At 50.8% G+C, this 19,648-nt stretch overlaps 1 protein-coding gene across 2 annotated transcripts in view; it reads right to left on the reverse strand.

The window, feature by feature from the left end:
- Positions 1–11,376, reverse strand: part of ARHGAP27 (Rho GTPase activating protein 27) — a 78,888-nt gene extending 67,512 nt beyond the window's left edge. The window contains exons 1-2 of one of the 2 annotated variants that reach the window (XM_032784030.2): positions 11,168–11,257; positions 10,864–10,918 (exon numbers count right to left, since the gene is read on the reverse strand). In XM_032784030.2, the coding sequence (XP_032639921.1) occupies positions 10,864–10,875 (12 nt within the window). In that variant the 5' untranslated portion in view covers positions 10,876–10,918; positions 11,168–11,257. Of the gene's footprint in view, positions 1–10,863; positions 10,919–11,167 lie in introns of both variants that reach the window. The other variant, XM_032784032.2, reaches the window with a different exon arrangement.
- Between the last annotated feature and the right edge of the window lie 8,272 nt (positions 11,377–19,648).

The following is a 19,648-nucleotide window of genomic DNA, read 5'->3' on the forward strand; positions in this document are numbered from 1 at the left end:
CATCATAGAAGGCAATCAGGTTGGTCAGGCATGACTTGCCCTTGGTGAATCCATGTTGACTATTCCTGATCACCTTCCTCTCCTCCAAGTGCTTCAAAGTGGATTCCTTGAGGACCCGTGCCACGATTTTGCTGGGGACTGAAGTGAAGCTGACCGGTCTGTAGTTTTCTGGGTTCTCTTTCTTCCCTTTTTAAAAGATGGGCAGTATATTTGCCTTTCCCCAAACATCCGGGACCTCCCCCAGTCGCCACGAATTTTCAAGAATAATGGCCAACAGCTCTGTAACCACATCATGTCCTGCTGCATCTCCCTTCCCTTGTCCTGCTGGGATTCCTGGGCCTTTTCCTCTCTGCTCCTCCCTTCTCCAGGCTGATGGACATATGGCCCTCTAGGCCCTTTGTCCTCCCCAGTCTTCTTCCTCCTCCTCCTCAGGGTCAGGCATTCTGCGGGCCTGGAGGGGGATCGCTCAAGCCACAATGGCAGCAGTCACAGAGAAAACACACAGATGCCTCACTGGATTTACAGGCACAACAGAAAGGGGCAGATGCATTTCAGAACTCCCTGCCTCTATTGCCTAATAAGACATGCTTATTGACACTTCAGCTTTGGGGCGCATCTGCCCAGAACCACTCTCCAGCCCCAGCCATGGCGCAGGTGGCCCACTAAGAGAAGGGAGTGGGTGGGAGGATTTTTGGTTGCATGAAACAAAGTGGCCTTGGCTGTAGCACGGGTATGAGTTCAGGGCGTGGCACTGAATGTTGGCGCTATTTTCCACAGGTGCCGATGGCTTTAGCTGATCTCACTCCTGAGGGGAACAAGGCACAGAGCCCAAAGTGTCCCCGGCACATGTGCCATTAGCCTGTGCACTGCAATGGTGCAGCCGAACTTGCTGCAGAGTGGCATGGGAAAATGTCCTACTGTGGGGGAAGAAATAAGGCTGCCATCCCTAGAAACCTCCGTGGAAATTTCATTGAGATCTCTCATAATGTAAGAACAGCCACACTGGGTCAGACCAAAGATCCATCTAGCCCAGTGTCCTGTCTTCCAACAGTGACCAGTGCCAGGTGCCCCAGAAAGAATGAACAGAACGATTATCAAGTGAGGATACAAGGGACACCCCTGTGTCCCTAACCCTCCTGCTCCGCATGCCCCCCACCACCTGGCCATACAGAGGAAAAGCAGATGCCTCTGCTACCTCTGTTTGTTGTGCCTCCAGCTCTTCTCATCTGAGTGAACAAGGAAAAGTTGATACTGGTGTCTTGTTAGCGTGAGGATGGGCCAGGCACTGTCTTTACATTTAATCATCAGGAGAAACGCACACACAGTCTTACCCAAGTTCCCTTCCTGGGGATCAGGCTCCTTCGCACTTGTCTGGAGGCACTGGCAAGACTGTGGCGGAGTCTCAGATGGGTCCCTGGCTTGCAGCGGCTGGAGTGCGCTGCTGCATCTCCCCCTTCCTTCTCCTCACTGTTCATGGTGGGGTCTCTGCCCATATGGCATGGAGCTCAGTGTAAACGCGGAACTGGGGGCATCACCAGCTCTGTCATTGGTCTCTCTGCTGCTGGTCCCTGCCGTACCCCTTCTCCTGCACCCCCAGGCAAGCTGTTTCTGTTGCTGTTCAGAGCTGGGCTGCACAGCCCCTTCTCCCGACAGGCCCTGGAGATCCATTACCTCCTGCCTACTCCAGGCCTGAGTGCATCTAGTGCCTGGGGCCGGCACGGTCGGCTGGGCAGTTGCACACAACAAGGGGGAGCTGCTAGGTGTGCGTGCCCCAGCGGGCAGTTGGGACGAGGCGGCAGGGGTTTAGAGCAGGGGGCAGGTGCTCTCCAGGCTCCGTGACCCTGAGCAGTGGAGTTTACAGCTGTGCCTGATGTGCTCACCGTCACAGGGAAAGGGGCATTGTGGGAAGCGGATCACGGCAGCTCCCTGCCGCAGGACAAGGCTTGGTGCATCCCAGATGGCACAGAGCTGAGCCAACCTTGCACCAACCTTTCCTGTTCCCCGCGCGGGCAAAGGGATGGGTCTAGGCATGCCTGGGGGGAGTGTTATTGGAGACAGCCACAATGGGGTAGTCCATGGCTGGTGGCCCCAGGAATCGGAGGAGCACAGAGATCGTGACCTTTTCCCCAGAGCCTGGGCCAGGCCTGGGGACTGGCCTCAACTGCTACAGTGACTCAGCTGGGCATGTGGGCCTAATCCTGGCACAAGACCTGGGGAAGTGGCCAGAAGTTGCCTCAGTTCCTGGGAGACCAACTTGAGACTCCCTGGGTTGCTCTCAACACTGTCTGGCTTGGAAGTGCTTGGCCCACCCCTCTATCATCCTGGAAGTGTCTGATGCTGGGTCCCTCAAAACTGAGACATCTACAACTAGATGTCAGTGTTAAAAAGGTGGCATCCCTAAGTGCCCTTGCTTTAAGCCAGCACTCCCCCTGCACTCCCCTGCACCTCGGAGGCCGACAAAGTAGGTATTCACCCATGAAAGTTCATGCTCCAAAACTTCTGTTAATCTATAAGGTGCCACAGGACTCTTTGCTGCTTATACAGCTAAGGGTAGCATAAAATCCCTCTTTACCCTCTAAAGGGTTAAGAAGCTCAGATAACCTGGTAGGCACCTGACCAAAAGGACCAATAAGGGGACAAGATACTTTCAAATCTGTGGGGGAAGGTTTTTGTTTTGGGTTTCTTTGTTCTCTCCAGGTCAGCAAGAAACCAGGGCAGGGAAAATACATCTCCCTAAGCCATATCTGAACTAACCATCTAATATTACAAACATAGTAAGTAATAGCAAGAAAATGCATTAGATTATCTTTTGTTGTAGCTTGTGAATTTTCCTTGTGCTAAGAGGAAGGTTTATTCCTGTTTTTGTAACTTTAAAGTTTGCCTAGAAGGGAACTCCTCTGTGTTTTAATTCTTTTTGTTACCCTGTAAAATTATCTTCCATCCTAATTTTACAGAGGTGATTCTTTTGGAGTTGGATGCAAAGGAGAGGAAACAGGCAAAATGCTTGGAGGCAGAGGTGAAAACGAAATGCTTGGAGGCAGAGGCGAAACGCTTGGATATGGAGTTAGAGATGAAGCGCTTAGATCTGGAAAGGGCTAAGCTGGATCTACCAGATAATTCTAAAAATCCTTCTCCCAGTGCTGCTCCCCATTCCAAAAAATTCCCCACCTACAAGGCAAGTGATGATACAGAGGCCTTCTTAAAAAAATTTCGGAAGAGCTTGCCTTGTGCACGGCATTTCTACAGACCAGTATATGGTGGAGCTGATGCTGCAGCTCAGTGGACCCTTCGCAGAGGTGGCAGTTGAAATGCCTAAGGAACACATGAACAGTTATGAACTTTATAAAAACAAGGCCAGAATTAGAATGGGGCTGACACCTGAGCATGCCTGTCGGCAGTTCAGAGCCCTGAAGGGGAAACCAGACCTAGCATTTTCCAGACATGCCTACCACATTGTAAAAAATTGTGATGCCTGGATATCAGGAGCAAGTGTTAAATCTCTGGAAAATCTGTCCTTCCTAATGCAAATGGATCAGTTCTTAAAGGGTGTTCCTGAGGAAATAGCAAGGTACATCCTAGATGGGAAGCCCAAAACTGTAATCAAGGCAGGGGAAATTGAAACCAAATGGGTGAAGGTGGCAGAAAAGAAAAAAAACACTAGAAGCAATTGGAGGGAATATCAGAAGGGGAAACCTGAAACAAAACCCTACCACCAGGGACAGCCCAAGGCCCCACTTACATCCCAAGGAAAACCCCAAACCCTTTACCAGTGACCAGTCAGCTGGACGATGTTTTAAATGTAATGAGCTGGGGCATGTAAAGGCCAACTGCCCAAGAACCCCAACAGATTCCAGTTCATTAGACCAGAATCACACCAAAGGTCCCCAGGCCCAGATGCCTCTCAGATGCCCTCAGAGCAAAGGGAAAACGTAAGTGTGGCTGGAAAGAAGGTTAGCGCGTGGAGAAACACTGGAGCACAGGTGTCAGGTATCCACCAATCCTTAGTGGACCCCAAATTCATCAACCCAGAGGCCCAGGTCACGATTCAACCCTCCATGTAAAACTCTCTGAACTTGCCTACACCCAAGCTGCCTGTCCAGTACAAGGGCTGGTCAGGAATATTGGACTTTTGCAGTCTATGATGATTATCCAGTTCCCATGCTGCTGGGGGAAGACTTGGCCAACCATGTGAAGCTAGCCAAGAGGGTGGGAATGGTCACTCGCAGCCAGGCTAAGCAAACCTTCACACCTAGCTCCGTTCCTGAGCTTTCTACAAGGGCCCAGTCTGTGTTACCAGAAACTCAGACTGAGGTGGTGGAACCAGACCCCATGCCAATGTCTGTGACAGCAGTAGTGGATCCAGTCGCACAGAGTCAGTCTCAAAAATCAGAACTGGCAGAGCAACCAGCACCAGAACTATTGCCAGCACCGAATCCAGCACTTGCAATCCCGTCTATAACTTCAGCGCCAGAGGGCACCATGAGCCTGCACTGGCAGCAGCAGATAAACCTACACAAGAGGCTGAAACACAACATAGTGCACCAGCGGACAGCAGTTCACAGTCAACAGAAACAGCCCCATCACCTACATCGCTTCCAGAGGGATCAAGCCCAAGTCCATAATCCAATGAGCAGCTGATGTCTCCAGCATCAAGGGAACAGTTCCAGGCCGAGCAGGAAGCAGATGACAGCCTCCATGGAGCTTGGACAGCGGCATGGAGCAAACCACCACCTCTCAGCTCTTCTAACCAATCCCAGTTTGTTGTAGAAAGACGACTTTTATACAAGGAAACTCTTTCTGGTGGACACCAGGAAGACTGGCATCCTCAGAAAGAGTTGGTGGTTCCAACTAAGTACCGGGTAAAGCTCTTGAGCTTCGCCCACTATCATCGTAGTGGCCATGCTGGGGTGAAAAGGACCAAAAACCATTTGGGGAAGTCACTCCACTGGAAGGAAATGGGCAAAGATGTTTCTACCTATCTCCAGTTTTGTGAGGTGTGCCAAAGAGTGGGAAAACCCCAAGACCAGGTCAAAGCACCTCTCCAGCCACTCCCCATAATTGAGGCTCCATTTTAGCGAGTAGCTGTGGATATTCTGTGTCCTTTTCCAAAAAAGACACCCAGAGGAAAGCAGTACATACTGACTTTCATGGATTTTGCTACCCGATGGCCGGAAGCAATAGCTTTAAGGAACACCAGGGCTAAAACTGTGTGCCAGGCATTAACAGACATTTTTGCCAGGGTAGGTTGGTCCTCCGACATCCTTACAGATTCAGGAACTAATTTCCTGGCAGGGACCATGAAAAGCCTGTGGGAAGTTCATGGGGTGAACCACTTGGTGGCCACCCCTTACCACCATCAAACAAATGGCCTGGTGGAGAAGTTTAATGGAACTTTGGGGGTCATGATACGTAAATTTGTAAATGAGCACTCCAGTGATTGGGACCTAGTGTTGCAGCAGATGCTCTTTGCCTACAGGGTTGTACCACATCCCAGTTTAGGGTTTTCACCATTTGAACTTGTGTATGGCCACGAGGCTAAGGGGCCATTACAGTTGGTGAAGCAGCAATGGGAGAGGTTTACGCCTTCTCCAGAAACTAACATTCTAGACTTTGTAAGCAACCTACAAAACACCCTCCAACACTCTTTAGCTCTTGCTAGAAAAAACTTAAAAGATGCTCAAGAAGAGCAAAAGGCCTGGTATGAGAAACATGCCAGAGAGCGTTCCTTCAAAGTAGGAGACCAAGTCATGATCTTGAAGGTGCTCCAGGCCCATAAGATGGAAGCATTGTGAAAAGGGCCATTCATGGTCCAAGAGTGCCTGGAAACTGTTAACTATCTCATAGCATCCCCCACTTCAAACCTAAAGCCTAAGGTGTACCATGTTAATTCTCTAAAGCCCTTTTATTTCAGAGAGTTAAAGGTTTGTCAGTTTACAGCCCAGGGAGATGACGCTGAGTGGCCTGAAGGTGTCTACTACAAAGGAAAAATGGTGGTGCGGAAGAGGTGAACTTCTCCATGACCCTTGGACATATGCAGCAACAGCAGATCAAAAAGCTGTGCACTAGCTTTGCGCCAATGTTCTCAGCCACCCTAGGATGGACCGAACAGGCATATCACTCCACTGACACATGTAATGCTCACCCAGTTAGAACCCAACCTTACCGAGTGTCTCCTCAAGCCAAAACTGCTATAAAATGGGAAATCCAGGACAAGCTACAAATGGGTGTAATCTGCCCCTCTAACAGTGCATGGGCATCTCCAGTGGTTCTAGTTCCCAAACCACATGGGGAAACACGCTTTTGCGTGGACTACTGTAAGCTAAATGCTGTAACTCACCCAGACAACTATCCAATGCCATGCACAGATGAGCTGTTGGAGAAACTGGGATGTGCCCAGTTCATCTCCACCTTAGACTTAACCAAGGGGTACTGGCAAGTACCGCTGGATGAACCTGCCAAGGAAAGGTCAGCCTTCATCATCCATGTAGGGCTGTATAAATTTAATGTACTCCCTTTCAGGCTGCAAAATGCACCTGCCACTTTCCAAAAACTTGTAGATAGTCTCCTAGCAGAATTGGCAAAATCTGCAGTGGCCTACCTTGATGATGTGGCCGTCTTTTCTAATTCATGGGCAAAACACCTGAAGCATCTGCAAAAGGTCTTCGAGCGCATCAAGCAGGCAGAACTAACTGTTAAGGCTAAAAAGTGTCAAATAGGCCTAAACAAAGTGATTTACCTTGGTCACCAGGTGGGTCAAGGAACTATCAACCCCCTACAAGCCAAGGTGGATGCTATCCAAAAGTGGCCTGTCCCAGTGTCAAAAAAAAGGCCCAAACCTTCTTAGGTTTGTACAAAACCACAGCCAAATTGCTGCCCCACTGACAGATCTGACCAGAAAGACACAGTCGAATGCAGTTCAGTGGACTGAAGAGTGTCAAAAGGCCTTTAACCAGCTCAGAGCAATCACTCATGTCTGACCCCGTGCTAAGGGCCCCAGACCTTGACAAACCATTCCTAGTAACCACAAACGCATCCAAGTGTGCTGTGGGAGCAGTTTTAATGTAGGAAGGACCGGATCAAAAATTCCATCCTGTCGTGTTTCTCAGCAAAAAACTATCTGAGAGAAAATGCCACTGGTCAATCAGTGAAAAAAAGGTTACATCATTGTATACTCTTTGAAGAACCTAGACTCATACGTTTGGGGACAGCGTTTCCACCTGCAAACCGACCATGCTGCACTAAAGTGGCTACACACCGTCAAAAACTATAACAAAAAACTTCTTTGATGGAGGTTAGCTCTCCAAAGTTTTAATTTTGAAATACAACACATTTCAGAAGCTTCTAACAAAGTGGCTGATGCACTCTCCCATAAAAGTTTCCCCAAATCAACTGGTTAAAATCATCCTTAAAATGTAAAAAATATTGTTAGGTTTTATATAATCAGTAGTGTATCTAGAGGTTCATGTGTCTTATTAATTCTGTTTATTCCTAGAGCTCCAGGAAGAAATCACAGCCAGTATGGAACAGGCTGTCCAGCACTGTCTGTGATTTGGGGGGCGTGTCATAAACATACAGCTAAGGGCAGCATAAAATCCCTCTTTACCCTGTAAAGGGTTAATCCCTCCTTTACCTGTAAAGGGGTAAGAAGCTCAAGTAACCTGGTTGGCACCTGACCAAAAGGACCAATAAGGGGACAAGATACTTTCAAATCTGTGGGGGAAGGTTTTTGTTTTGGGTTTCTTTGTTCTCTCCAGGTCAGCAAGAAACCAGGGCAAGGAAAATACATCTCCCTAAGCCACATCTGAACTAACCATCTAATATTACAAACATAGTAAGTAATAGCAAAAAATGTGTTAAATTATCTTTTGTTGTAGCTTGTGAATTTTTCCCGTACTAAGAGGAAGGTTTATCCCTGTTTTTGTAACTTTAAAGTTTTGCTTAGAGGGAAAATCCTGTGTTTTAAATCTTTTTGTTACCCTGTAAAATTATCTTCCATCCTAATTTTACAAAGGTGATTATTAATTATTATTATTTTTTAAATAAACTTCTTTTAAGAACCTAATTGTTTTTCAGAGTCCTAAAGACCCAGGGGGTTTAATCTGTGCTCATTTTGTAACCAATTGGTTAGGATATTATTCTCAAGCCTCCCCAGGAAAGGGGATGTAGGAGCTTGGGGGGATATTTTGGGAGAGGCAGGGCTCCAAGTGGCCCTCCCTAAATGTTTGTTTAAATCACTTGATGGTGGCAGCGACGCCAAGGGCATGGAAGGAATTTGTGCCTTGGGGAAGTTTTAAACCTAAACTGGTAAAAATAACTTTAGGGTTTTTTTCATGCAGGTCCCCATATCTGTACCCCAAAGTTCAGAGTGAGGAGGAAACCCTGACAAGGGGTCATTTAAGATCTGGGACAAAAATCTGTCTGGGGATTGGTCCTGCTTTAAGCAGGGGGTTGGACTAGATGACCTCCTGAGGTCCCTTCCAACCCTGATATTCTATGATTCTATAGCTTCATGTGGTGGGTACTCAGAGCCTACAGGTTCAGTCCCTGCTGAGCCCAGCTGTTTGGTGCAGCTGGAGCTGGGCATGGGGGAATGTGGCTCAATGACCTTTTTGTGTCCCCCATCATGGGCTGGATTGGTGCCAGAAGGTCCTGGTGTGCTACAGAACTGTCGGCACGTCCCTTTGGCATTGCTAGGGAGGAGAGGGAGAAGCAGCAGCAGTGTAAATCAGGCAATGACTCAAACTGGCTGCGAGAGCTGCAGAGCTGACACAATGATTAGTTCTTTGGATGTGGGTCAGAAAAGAGCCCAGCCTCCCACCGCATTCGTCCAGCACCTAGCACAATGGGACCCTGGCCCTGACCAAGGTCTCTGAGTGCTGCGGCAATAATATAATGACAGGAAAACAGCATTTCATCCTCCCACAGGAGCCAAGTCACAATAAAGCGACGTGTTCTTCTCGACTGCTGCCAGGAAGGCCAGCAAGATGTGCAGCTGAATCAGCTGTGGGATAGAGAATAACACAAGGAATAGCCTAATGGCTTGATATGGCTCACTGGGGAGCCTGGATGCTGTGAGCTGCACAGGTCAGCCCATCTCACAAGGGGAACTGCAGAACTGGAGGGGCTCAGAGAATGATCAAGTACCTGGGAAAACTCCCTGTGCAGAGAGACTGAAACAGTTAGGCTTGTTAGAAAGGAGACAAATAAGAGGGGACATGATAAAAGTCTGCACATGACGACTGGTAGAGAAGGGAGATTGGAGCATCTGTTCTCCCTGCCTCATAAAAACAAGAGCATGAGGACAATAAATGTCATTAAAATTCAAACCCTATCAAAGGAAATATCTTTTATGCTCAACATGTGATAAGACTGTGGAACTCTCTGCCATAGGAAAATGTTCAGGCCAAAGGATTAACAAGATTAAAAAAGAGACTGCATACAAGAATATGCATAGTTAGAATAGTTAATACTAACTAACATTTGAGGAGGTGTATTAAATCTCCTGGCTTAAACTCAGACGCAATCTCTGACTATCAGAGCCCAGGAGAACTCAGGGATGATTTAGTTAGGGATACATGACTTAGTTGGGGATTGGTCCTGATTGGACTAGATGACCGGCTGAGGTCCGTCCAACCCTGATATTCTGTGATTCTATGAGAGGGAAGATTATCCCCCCATCTGCACAGGGTTCTTGCACCTTTCTCTGCAGTGTTTGGTGACACTGAGCGGGAGGCACCTCAGGTCTGACCCAGCCTGGCAGTGCTAGACACACACTGTCCGTGAGATGGTTTTCCAAGGTAATTTAGTTTCTAGTTGTCTCTCTGCCTTGGGGAGCTCGGGAATGGCAGACAGGCAAGCAGGGCCTAGGCTAGCATCTTCTTCCAACAAGGAGAACAATAAGACATGCACAAAAGACGTGATGCTTCAGGATGGGCTGCCTTTACTCTGCTCCCCCCCACATTCTCCCTTTCACCAGACACTGCAGGAGATGGTACCATGGCGTGCTCCTGTCACGGGGCTGCTTGGACCAAACGGAGCCCCACTGAATGTGGATCCAAAGAGTGGGACAGGAGGGACCATTAGATCGTCTCATCGGAGGTCCACATGAGCTAGGCTGGGAAACATCCCCCTGCTCCCCAGGCAGCGAGACTATTTGTCCATGCACAGAAGCTCAGCTCCAGTGCACCTGCTGCTCAGAGGCACAATCCTCTAGTGCTGCTGTCACTGGGAGGGAGTTTCTGTCTGGAGCTCAGCAGAAGCAGGATCTGGCTCTAAATTCGCACCCCCCCACCTCCGTGCCTTCCCCTCAGCCTGCTGGCTGCCGTGACACTGCACCGGACACCAGTGCAGTGAGCCCAGGGGGCTGGGGGAGAAAATCCTTCAAAAAGCCCTTCCCCAAAGCAGGGAACATCTCCTGATGGGTCTGGGATTTTCAGAAATGGTTCTAGGGGGAGCCATGTCAGCGCCACAATTGGAGCCTTGGAAACCCCACTCCTGGTGCCTGACGTGAAGCGCCCAGGCCAGCCTAACGGGGAGGCCTCTCATCAATTGCCCTGATGGTTGGGGAACTGAGCACAAACATCGAGCCTTTAAAAATCCTAGGATCAAACTGAGAGCCCCCAGCAGCACAGCCTCCAAACCAGTCTGCTACAGCACATGCCATTCACTCATGTGTCTCAGCTCCAGGTACAGCCCAAGATTAAATACGCCCGAACATGGTAACACTGACTAGACTCACGTGCATGCCCCATTGTAAAGTCAGATTATTATCTGTGAAGCCATTGGAATTGCTAACTGAGGTGAAATGTGTAGCATTTGCTGCTCTGCAATTCTGTAATTATACAGTGGCTTATGACCACTGACCTGGAAAACCATCAGACTTCATTTGGCTCCTGTGTGTCAAACTCTTTCATGGGAGCTGCAGGGCGAAAGAGAAACCAGTCGCCAGGTCTGAGAGGAACTCCAGCTCAATTCCACCAACAGCTATTGATCCTGGCCAGCTGCCTTGGAGATTACACCCCCTTCCTGACTTTGCATTCTCTTTCAACAGCGTGAGGGAAATCAAGGCTCTGGCAAAGAGCTTCCAACCCTGAGAACTTTCTGAGAGTCATCCAGAAACCCGGCTGTTCATCACTCAGCCCCGCTCAGAAATGCCCAGTGCATTTACCTGCAGGCTCACATCTTGCTAGCTCCTCTCCCACGTGGTCACTATGGTGGTGTTGCACCAGTTTCCATTCTCTGTATTTCCATGGCACTCTGGTGCCAGCTTTGCCGACTGCTAGAGAGCAGCTTGCAATGGCCCCTACGCCTGCCGTGGCAGGAGCAGCGCAGGAAACCTGTTTCTGGCTGCGCGTGTTGGTGACTAAAGCTGGTCTCAACTTGCCTTCTGCTCGCTCCCTCGTTTCCTGTTGAACAATACAGAGAGCGAATTCACAGAATCAAGATTCTCACCAACTTCCTCACATCAAGAGGATGTGCAGGTTAGAACAGGGGAGATGACAGCAGTGCAGAAAATTCTTCCTGTAACCACACTGCGTGCCTGTCCCGTCCCAGCACTGGATCTTCTTTAGGAGACTGAAACCGGCCAGCCCTAAAAGAGCTGGTTTCCTTTGCATCCCATCAGACCCTTGTCTGCCTAGGAGCACAAGTGTTTCTCCAGCTCCTGACACAACTGGAACTGATCACGCCACATTAGAAATGAGGTCTGAGGACAGCACCAGACTACAGGGAAAATGGCTCTGATCCTCCTCTCCTGCGTGCAATGCATTTACCGCTGGTAACTCAGAGAAAACAAAAGCCCTTTGCAGCAATGGACAGCCACTCCCAGAACTTCCCTTCCTGCTTCCCCTCCTGGCATGTGGTGGGCATCTTGCAGCTTCTCTCTTCTCCTGCGGAAGGGGCCGGGGTGAGCAGGTCGGGAAGGGAAGGCGTTTGCCCAGGGGAGCAAGTTATGTCCCATATTTCTGGGATTTGTGCAGGGCTGAACTGTGAGGGGGGGAGTTGGTGCCATTTTCTCCCTGCCCACCTCCAGGAGCAGGGGCTGTAAATTGCAGGAAGCCCCACCCCATGGGATGGGGGCAGGGCCAGGGAAGGACAGCAGAATGCCTCATTGGCTTGTTTTGTGTCGTTTGATTTAGACAACGAGGCTCAGCCCCCAACTTCCCAGTAAGGTGTTTGCCTGAATTCAGCAGGGCCGCTGGGGGGGAGCGGGCGGGGGCAAGTGGAGCAATTTGCCTCAGGCCCTGGGCCCTGCAGGGGCCCCCACGAGAATATAGTATTCTATAGTATTGCAACTTTTTCTTATGGAAGGGGCCCACAAAATTGCTTTGCCCCAGGCCCCCTGAATCTTCTGGGTGGCCCTGGAATTCAGCCCAGCACCCCCTGGTTCCCACAGACACAAGCACTGGCTGACCTCTGATCCACCTGAAAGTCCAGTTCGCTCTGCACCGTTCATGCTGTTTCTCCGCCTTTGCCCTCCGCTCCATGTGAGCAACAAGGAACCGGGCCAGTGCTCACACCAGGCAGGATGGATGCTGCAGGGTCTGGGCTGCAAACACTGCACGGGGACGCTGGCTGCTTCCAGTGGTGTTTGAAAACAAGGGGTTAAGTTTGCTTTGCCTGAGCTGAGCCCCTTTACGGCCCAGTAGAGGAACCAAGAAACAGCCATGGGGAGGAGCAGAGGAAGCACCTTCATTCCAGTGGGAAGAGAGGTTCCAGCTGCAGGAAGCCTGTGGCAGGGAGGTAGGGGCTCGCTCCGGAGCAGCAGGCCCCAAGCAGGCCTATCTCTCCAGCCTCCGTGTCTTGGTGCCCAGCACTTAACATGTGACCCAGGCACAGCGTCCCCAGAGCCACGTGCAGCTAGAGAGGAGCCAGGAACCATCCCTCCCATTCCACGAGGCCTCTCCGGCCACCCACGGCTGCTGCCCTGTTGCATTGAGGACCCAACCCCTGGGCACTCCCCGTCACTCACTCCAAAGCCACGGCAGTGGCTAAGCCGTTGCAACCCACCAACCCAGCCAGATCGGCCTCAGCATGGGGACATCAGACCCGGAACTCGGAATTCAAACAAGGGCGGGGGGGCGGGGGGGCGGTCTGAGCCAGCAGGGAAGAGGCTGCATGTGCAGAATCACCCAGCCAGCACTAGCCCCACTCACTGGCAGGTTCATTAGCAGGGGCAGGCTCCCCAAGGTCCCCCTCCAGCCTATGGCTCCTAGTTCTTCTAAGCTGACAGCCACCCCCCCACTCCCACTGGAAGCTGGCCCTGGTCCCCCACGTGCCCCACAGGCAGCAGAGTGCAGAGTTCTAGCAGGGCCACCCCAGAGGCAGCTGGGGAGACAGGACCAGAGCAATGACGAGTTGACTTGGGGCAGGAAGGGCTGAGGACAGGACATTGCTTCCCACAAGCCACTTGTCCAGAGTCAAGATTTTTTTCCCAAAACCAAATAAAAAAAAAGAAAACAGTGGGAAGTTATTTCCATTGTCCAGCCAACGCCGATCAGCCTCTTTTCTCACGTGGGGTGGGGGTTTCTCATTGCATTCCCGTGCGCTGATCCCTGAGCGAGTACAACCAGCGCGGCGCTCAGAGACACGCAGGAGCACAGAGAGCAGGAGACTTTCCCTGTGGTGATTTAAAGCTGACTGAACAGGTTCCTGGTCACCTCAAACTCTGCAGAAGAAACTAGCCCTCTGGCAGGACCATCACAGGCAGGAGAAATCTGCTGTTAGACGTGTCAAGGAGAGGACAGGATGCTCTGTACCTCAAATAGCACCTTGGACACCCCGAGTCACCGCTGTGATAGGATTAGGATGTGTTTTGTACAAAGTTTGCCTTGTGAGGTACCATTTGAGAAGTCATGATCTGTTGAGTGTTATGATTCTGTTGGATTACATGTGTTACTGTCGTATCTGAAGTTAGGAAGTTTTCCTAGATGTGTATTGCTAAGGTTAGGAGACACCCACAACTGGCCTTTCAGTGGGAACAAAGGAGCAACTAATATTGGCCAGACAGGTGTTGATGGCCCATCAAGAACAATCCACTCTCCCAGAGACTCCTCAGAGAGCACGTGGGCAGCCTAACATGTCACAGCAAGGATCTTTCCAGCTGGAGAGAAAGTATTCGTGAGCGTGGACATGATGGACATCACCACTTGGCCTCTCTCCTCCCCCTTCTCAACACCTGAAAGATTGACTGAAAGACAAAGAATGAACTGGGGAGATTGATCTCAGGCTGAAAGGGAATCCAGCCTGTGCAGTAAGAATTGTGAGCTGCCTGTAACATCTATTAGAATGAGAAATTGCTCGATCCAAACCTTAAGCCAGGTCTATATTGGCACATTTTGTTGTTTAACTTTTGTGGCTCAGGGGTATGAAAAAAGTTTTAATGACAAAAACCGCTGGTATGGCCACCGCTTCGTTGGCGGGAGACCCTCGTTGGGATGGTTTTATTTTGTCACTGGAAGAGCTCTCTCTTGGCAATAAAGAGCACAGTGTAGACCCAGCCTTCCTTCGTCTGTAGAATTTAGATTGCATTTTTACTTTTATTTGTCATGTAACCAACTTTGGTCTCTGTGCCTGCTCCTTAGAATCACTTAAAATCCATCTTTCTGCAGTTAACAAATCTGTTATATTTTATCTAAAACAGTGCGGTTTTGGTGGAAGCGCTTGAAGTATCTCAGCTGAGGTGAACAAGGGCTGCTGCACATCCACTACCCTTTAATGTAGTGGTGAATTAATTGATGAGCTTGCCCTGGCCAAGAGAGTCTTGGGCCATGAAAGATGGTATAGTTCTGGGGTGCAAGGCTGGTTCCTCTCTCTGTACAATTTGTGAGTGGTTTGCAGAGCCTTCATGGAATTAAGCTGGATGTGGGTCTTCCCATGCTGATGGCTGAGTGATCACAGCACCTGGAGGGGGTTACTGTTGTCACTGGCATAGCTTTGTGAAGACGGTTCAGGCTAGAGAGTTAAGGGGGACACGGTGATCCCATAGTTCCAGGTTGTACCCAGGGGGTCCCATCACAGAGGGTCAAAAACAGCCTGTTAAGGGGCAGTGCAAACATGGAGTCACTCTACAGTCTGGTCAGAGCCAGGAGCAGTTGTTGCTCTCACACCCACAGGACAGTCATGCTGGTCTCTTCTGTTCTGTGCATCTTGGGTCAGAAAAGAATTTGAATCTCGTCACAGGTACAGGGAAGTGGTGGTAGGAGAGCAAAACCTGTCCGCTGCAGCTGGAAGCCGTCCTGCTATTTACAGACGGGAAGCAGCAGGATCACACTTCAAAAATGAAAGAGGAAGCTCTAGTTTGCTGAGCTACAGCTGGTGGGGGCTTGGGGCTCTGAAGAGACCTCCCATGTGGCAGAATGTTGAGAAGCCCAGAGGTTACAACAGCTCCTATAAGAACTCGGGCCACAGCTCATGACCCAGAAAACTCCAGTGTGTTGTGACTAAGCATCTAACCATCCTGGAATGCATCTGCTCCCTATGGTGTGTGGGCTTCCCACCGGCTCTGGGGAATGCCCAAGTGGCTGCAGCAGTTCGAGATGGAAGAGGGCCTTTAATGGAACCCCCACAAGCCAATGCAGCATGGTTCCAGACAACAACACATTCTAGAGCAGTGAGCCTCAAACATTTTTACCGGTGACCCCTTTCACATAGCAAGCCTCTGAGTGTGACCTCCCCCACTAAATTAAACACATTTTTTACTATATTTCACACCATTATAAATGGTGGCGGCAAGCTGGGTTTGGGGTGGAGGTTGACAGCATGTGACCCCCCATGTAAAAACCTCACGACCCCGAGGGGTCCTGACCCCGTTTGAGAAACCCTGTTCTAGAGCATCTGCTTGTGAACATTTCACAGGACAGGGCTCTGCTGCAGTAATGCAGATGTTTAGCACTTCGTGTCTCAGCAGGTGAGTGGGGAAATCACCCACATTAGCTGAAAACCCTAAAAGATCCTGGGAGTAGGGCAAGGTCCCCCAAGGGAGGGGTCAGGGCTAGCTCACCATGGAACAGTCATGGCTCAGCCCCTAGACCAGTGGATCCCCTTACTCAATAGTTCTGCACAGCATCTGTCTGCATGGAGCCTACTGCTTGCACCACCTGTCCCATGTCTCAAGGGCTTCCCTTGAGGGCACTGACTAGCAGCCCCAGCACAGCAGGGGTTGCGCAAACGAGCTAAGCCAGATCTTGACACGTTGCAGGACACTCTGCAAAGCGTCATGACAAGGACCAGGGGGCTGCGTAACTGCAAAAGCTCTACACACGCAACTTGGGTGAGCAAGGAACATGCTGCCGTCTCCAGTACCGAAGGTATAAACGCCCAGGAGACTTGCGCTGTTCAGGGTGGAACAAGGGCTCGTAAGAGGAACAGCGCCATGCAGTTAAGCTGAATATTTGGAAATGCCCTGACAGTGAAAGCTCTTAGGGTGACGAATAACCTCCACTGGGGAGTGGCTCCAGCACCTGTGACACTGAACTGGATGCACTGAGGTAATAAGGAGGAGCTCTGTCTTGCCTCTACCCCCTGCCTGGCTCCCCCTCAGGTCTGATTTATTATTTAGATACACAGGAGTTTTAATAAAATGCCCAGCCAATAAACAGCCCTGTGCATTCCTGAGTATCTCAAATACACAGTGATGACCACACCCGAACTGAGACCATTCGAACCTGCCCACCTGGTCGGCAAGCCCCAAGCCGCCACCAGCCACCTCCAGTGAGACGTTACGGAGAGAGCCTCCTTACTGCTGGGCAGTGCCTCATGCCCCATGCCCATTTCTGCTGGCTGGCTGGCCTGTCTGCACACAAGTGCCTGGCTCCTTGCTAGAAACTCTGCTGCTGGGCACCCGTTGCTTGCTGCTTTTTAGCCCGGGAATGGGAAGCGTGAGGTCTGGCACCTGGTGGAAAGGGGGCATCGCCAACCCATCTTCCAGACCTCCTCTCAGCCATCCAGCTCTGCCATTCTCATGGCACAGTTCCCCATACTGGCTTCCCCCCCAACCCAGGAAGTAAGCCAGGCCCCAGCTCCCTCCCCTTGAGAATTCACTAGTTTTTAAATGGTAACAATCACACTGGATGAGCCCTCAGTTAAGGTACCGCAGAGAACAATCCTGTCTGTCTAACAGAGGGACACCATTACCCAGCAGGGCTCAGGACAGGCAGTGCCAGAGAATGCTGTATCTAACCCAAAGCACCCAGACACCTTGCTAGGCAGAACACAAAGACCTCTGCTGGCGTTTTGCCCATGTCCGATGGTTAACGAGTCAATTATTACAGACAGTGTCATGGGATCCTTAATGAACGCAGGTAGCTGAGTGCTCCATTTCCCGTCTCGCCCCAAAGGTGGCCCATACACCATGCTGCGCCATGGACCAGAAGGAAAAGTTCTGCCTGCTGAATAACCAGAGCCCTTCCTGCCACACTGAGCCACTCCAACCTGCTCAGCTGGCTCACAGCCCACATGGCATGGCTGCAGCCCCTGAAAATGATGCTGTCCCAGCAAGGACTGGACAGAAAGGGCTGGCATTCGGGACAACTTATTCTACCAACATGTATGAAACCTCACTGGCTGGGAAGCTCCCACTACCAGAGGAATGTGCTGGGTGCAGTTCCTAGGGACATGACATTACCATGAGACAGGAATAGATGTCTGCACAGCAGATGCTAGTTTGGGATTCTACAGCTCCAGTTTTCAGTGGGAACCCCGCACTGAATCCTAGTGAGTGACAAGTCAAATGGAAGACTACTGGCAGCAATGAAATCCCTGGGAGAACAACGGGAAGCCAGGGCTCTGCACAGGTACCAGGTTGGTGTGCAATGGGGTTTTCACAAGCACTTCACAGATCTCTCAGTTGGGTGGAGATTCTTGTCGGTTCAAACGGACACGACCTCCTCCATCAACCATGAATTTCGTGTCACTTAGTATCACCAGCTGGGCTGGGGTGGGGGTGAGGTATAGGATTAAGGCTAGTTTGTGGCACTGACATTGCTGTGGAGCTTAGGGTGTGCTGCTGGGGACTCTGCCCATAGAACGAACAACCCTTAGAGTGCAAGAAGCACAGACTGGAAGGTACAGCAGACATGAGAGCTATTATAAAACACTTGTGTGCACAGCACAGTCAATTCACACCCAGAGATAAGCCCAGGCCCCTGCCCCAGAGGGGTCACAGTCTGACTAGAAGAGACAGACAAGCCCATGGCAAGGCATGGGGCAGCCGTTCAGGAAACGGAGGGCTGTGGGAGTTACCAATTGAGAGGGACTCAAGGAGGAGATCAGGGATGCTTCAGGGACGAGGCAGAGAGCAATGGGACACAGGGCACAACGCTACAGGGGAAGGAGACGAAGGGAGCTGTAAGATGAGAGAGGGGCAGGAAGGGGGTTTGACAGGGGCCAAAGGCAGCTCTTGGAGAAGCAATTCCACGATTTAGCAAGAGGCCAGAGCAGGAGGGAGCTGAGCCAGAGGCAGCATCGAGATGGGGCAGCTGGAGAGCAGAGTGCCCGTGGAGATAGGGAACGGGGGCAGGAGGTGAGGAGGAAAGCCCAGCAGCTCAGCAAGAGCGAACACAAGTGGGGGCTGCTCTCTGAGTACCAGCGATGACACATCTGCTTCCTCCCCACTTCTCCCAGGCCTGGGGGGGGCTGCAGCAGTTCCCATCCCCCCATTCCCAGGCCTGGTGTTCCAGAGGGTGGGGCTGGGGAGGGCTGCAGCAGTTCCCATCCCCCCATTCCCAGGCCTGGTGTTCCAGAGGGTGGGGCTGGGGGGGGCTGCAGCAGTTCCCATCCCCCCATTCCCAGGCCTGGTTTTCCAGAGGGTGGGGCTAGGATCCATTCTGCTGCTCACTGGGTGGGAGGGGGGAGCAGAGCTGATGTGAGCGGCTGGGCTCCTCGCTCTGCCCCTCCCTTCATGTGAGAACGGCTTCAGTTCGTGAGAGAAGAGGGGGAGGGAACGTTGGCTGCTTCCTGCAGCAGTTCTGATTGGCTGCTCTACCACAGGAGGCGGGACAGCGGGAAAAGCAGCCAATCAGGGCTGTAAGAAACCCACTCAGAGTTGTAAAACGTGTTTCCAGGTCTGCAGCCCCTCTGACCAGCTGCACTTAAAGTATTTTCTTAATGGGGGAGGGATAGCTCAGTGGTTTGAGCGTTGGCCTGCTAAACCCAGGGGTGTGAATTCAATCCTTGAGGGGGCCACTTAGGGACCTGGGGCAAAAAAATCTGTCTGGGGATTGGTCCTGCTTTGAGCAGGGGGTGGGATTAGATACCTCCCAAGGTCCCTTTCAACCCTGATATTCTATGATTCTATTGGATGCACAGGGGAGTGGGTGGGAAAGAGACAAGCTGGATCCAGGATCACTGCCATTAAGGGAAAAATGGGTGACAAATGCAAAGCTCTTCTGGAACAAAATCCAACACACAATTTCATTTCCACTTGCCTGTCCCAACAAAGTCAGTTAAACACCAAGGAAGCCCTTAATAAAAGTGTGGCCTCTTTTGTAATTAAAACAAAGGTAAGGATCTACCCTGGTTAACATAATGCCATGCTGTAGGCCAATATATTTCTTCACTGTGCAGGTGTTTCCACTGAGAATGTAAAAACTGGATTCCAGACCAGTCTAAAGCTTTTTCCATAATCCATCAGCAAGAGGAGCAAAAGAAA

Source organism: Chelonoidis abingdonii, chromosome 21 (assembly GCF_003597395.2).
Source record: "Chelonoidis abingdonii isolate Lonesome George chromosome 21, CheloAbing_2.0, whole genome shotgun sequence".
Lineage (NCBI taxonomy): Eukaryota > Metazoa > Chordata > Testudines > Testudinidae > Chelonoidis > Chelonoidis abingdonii.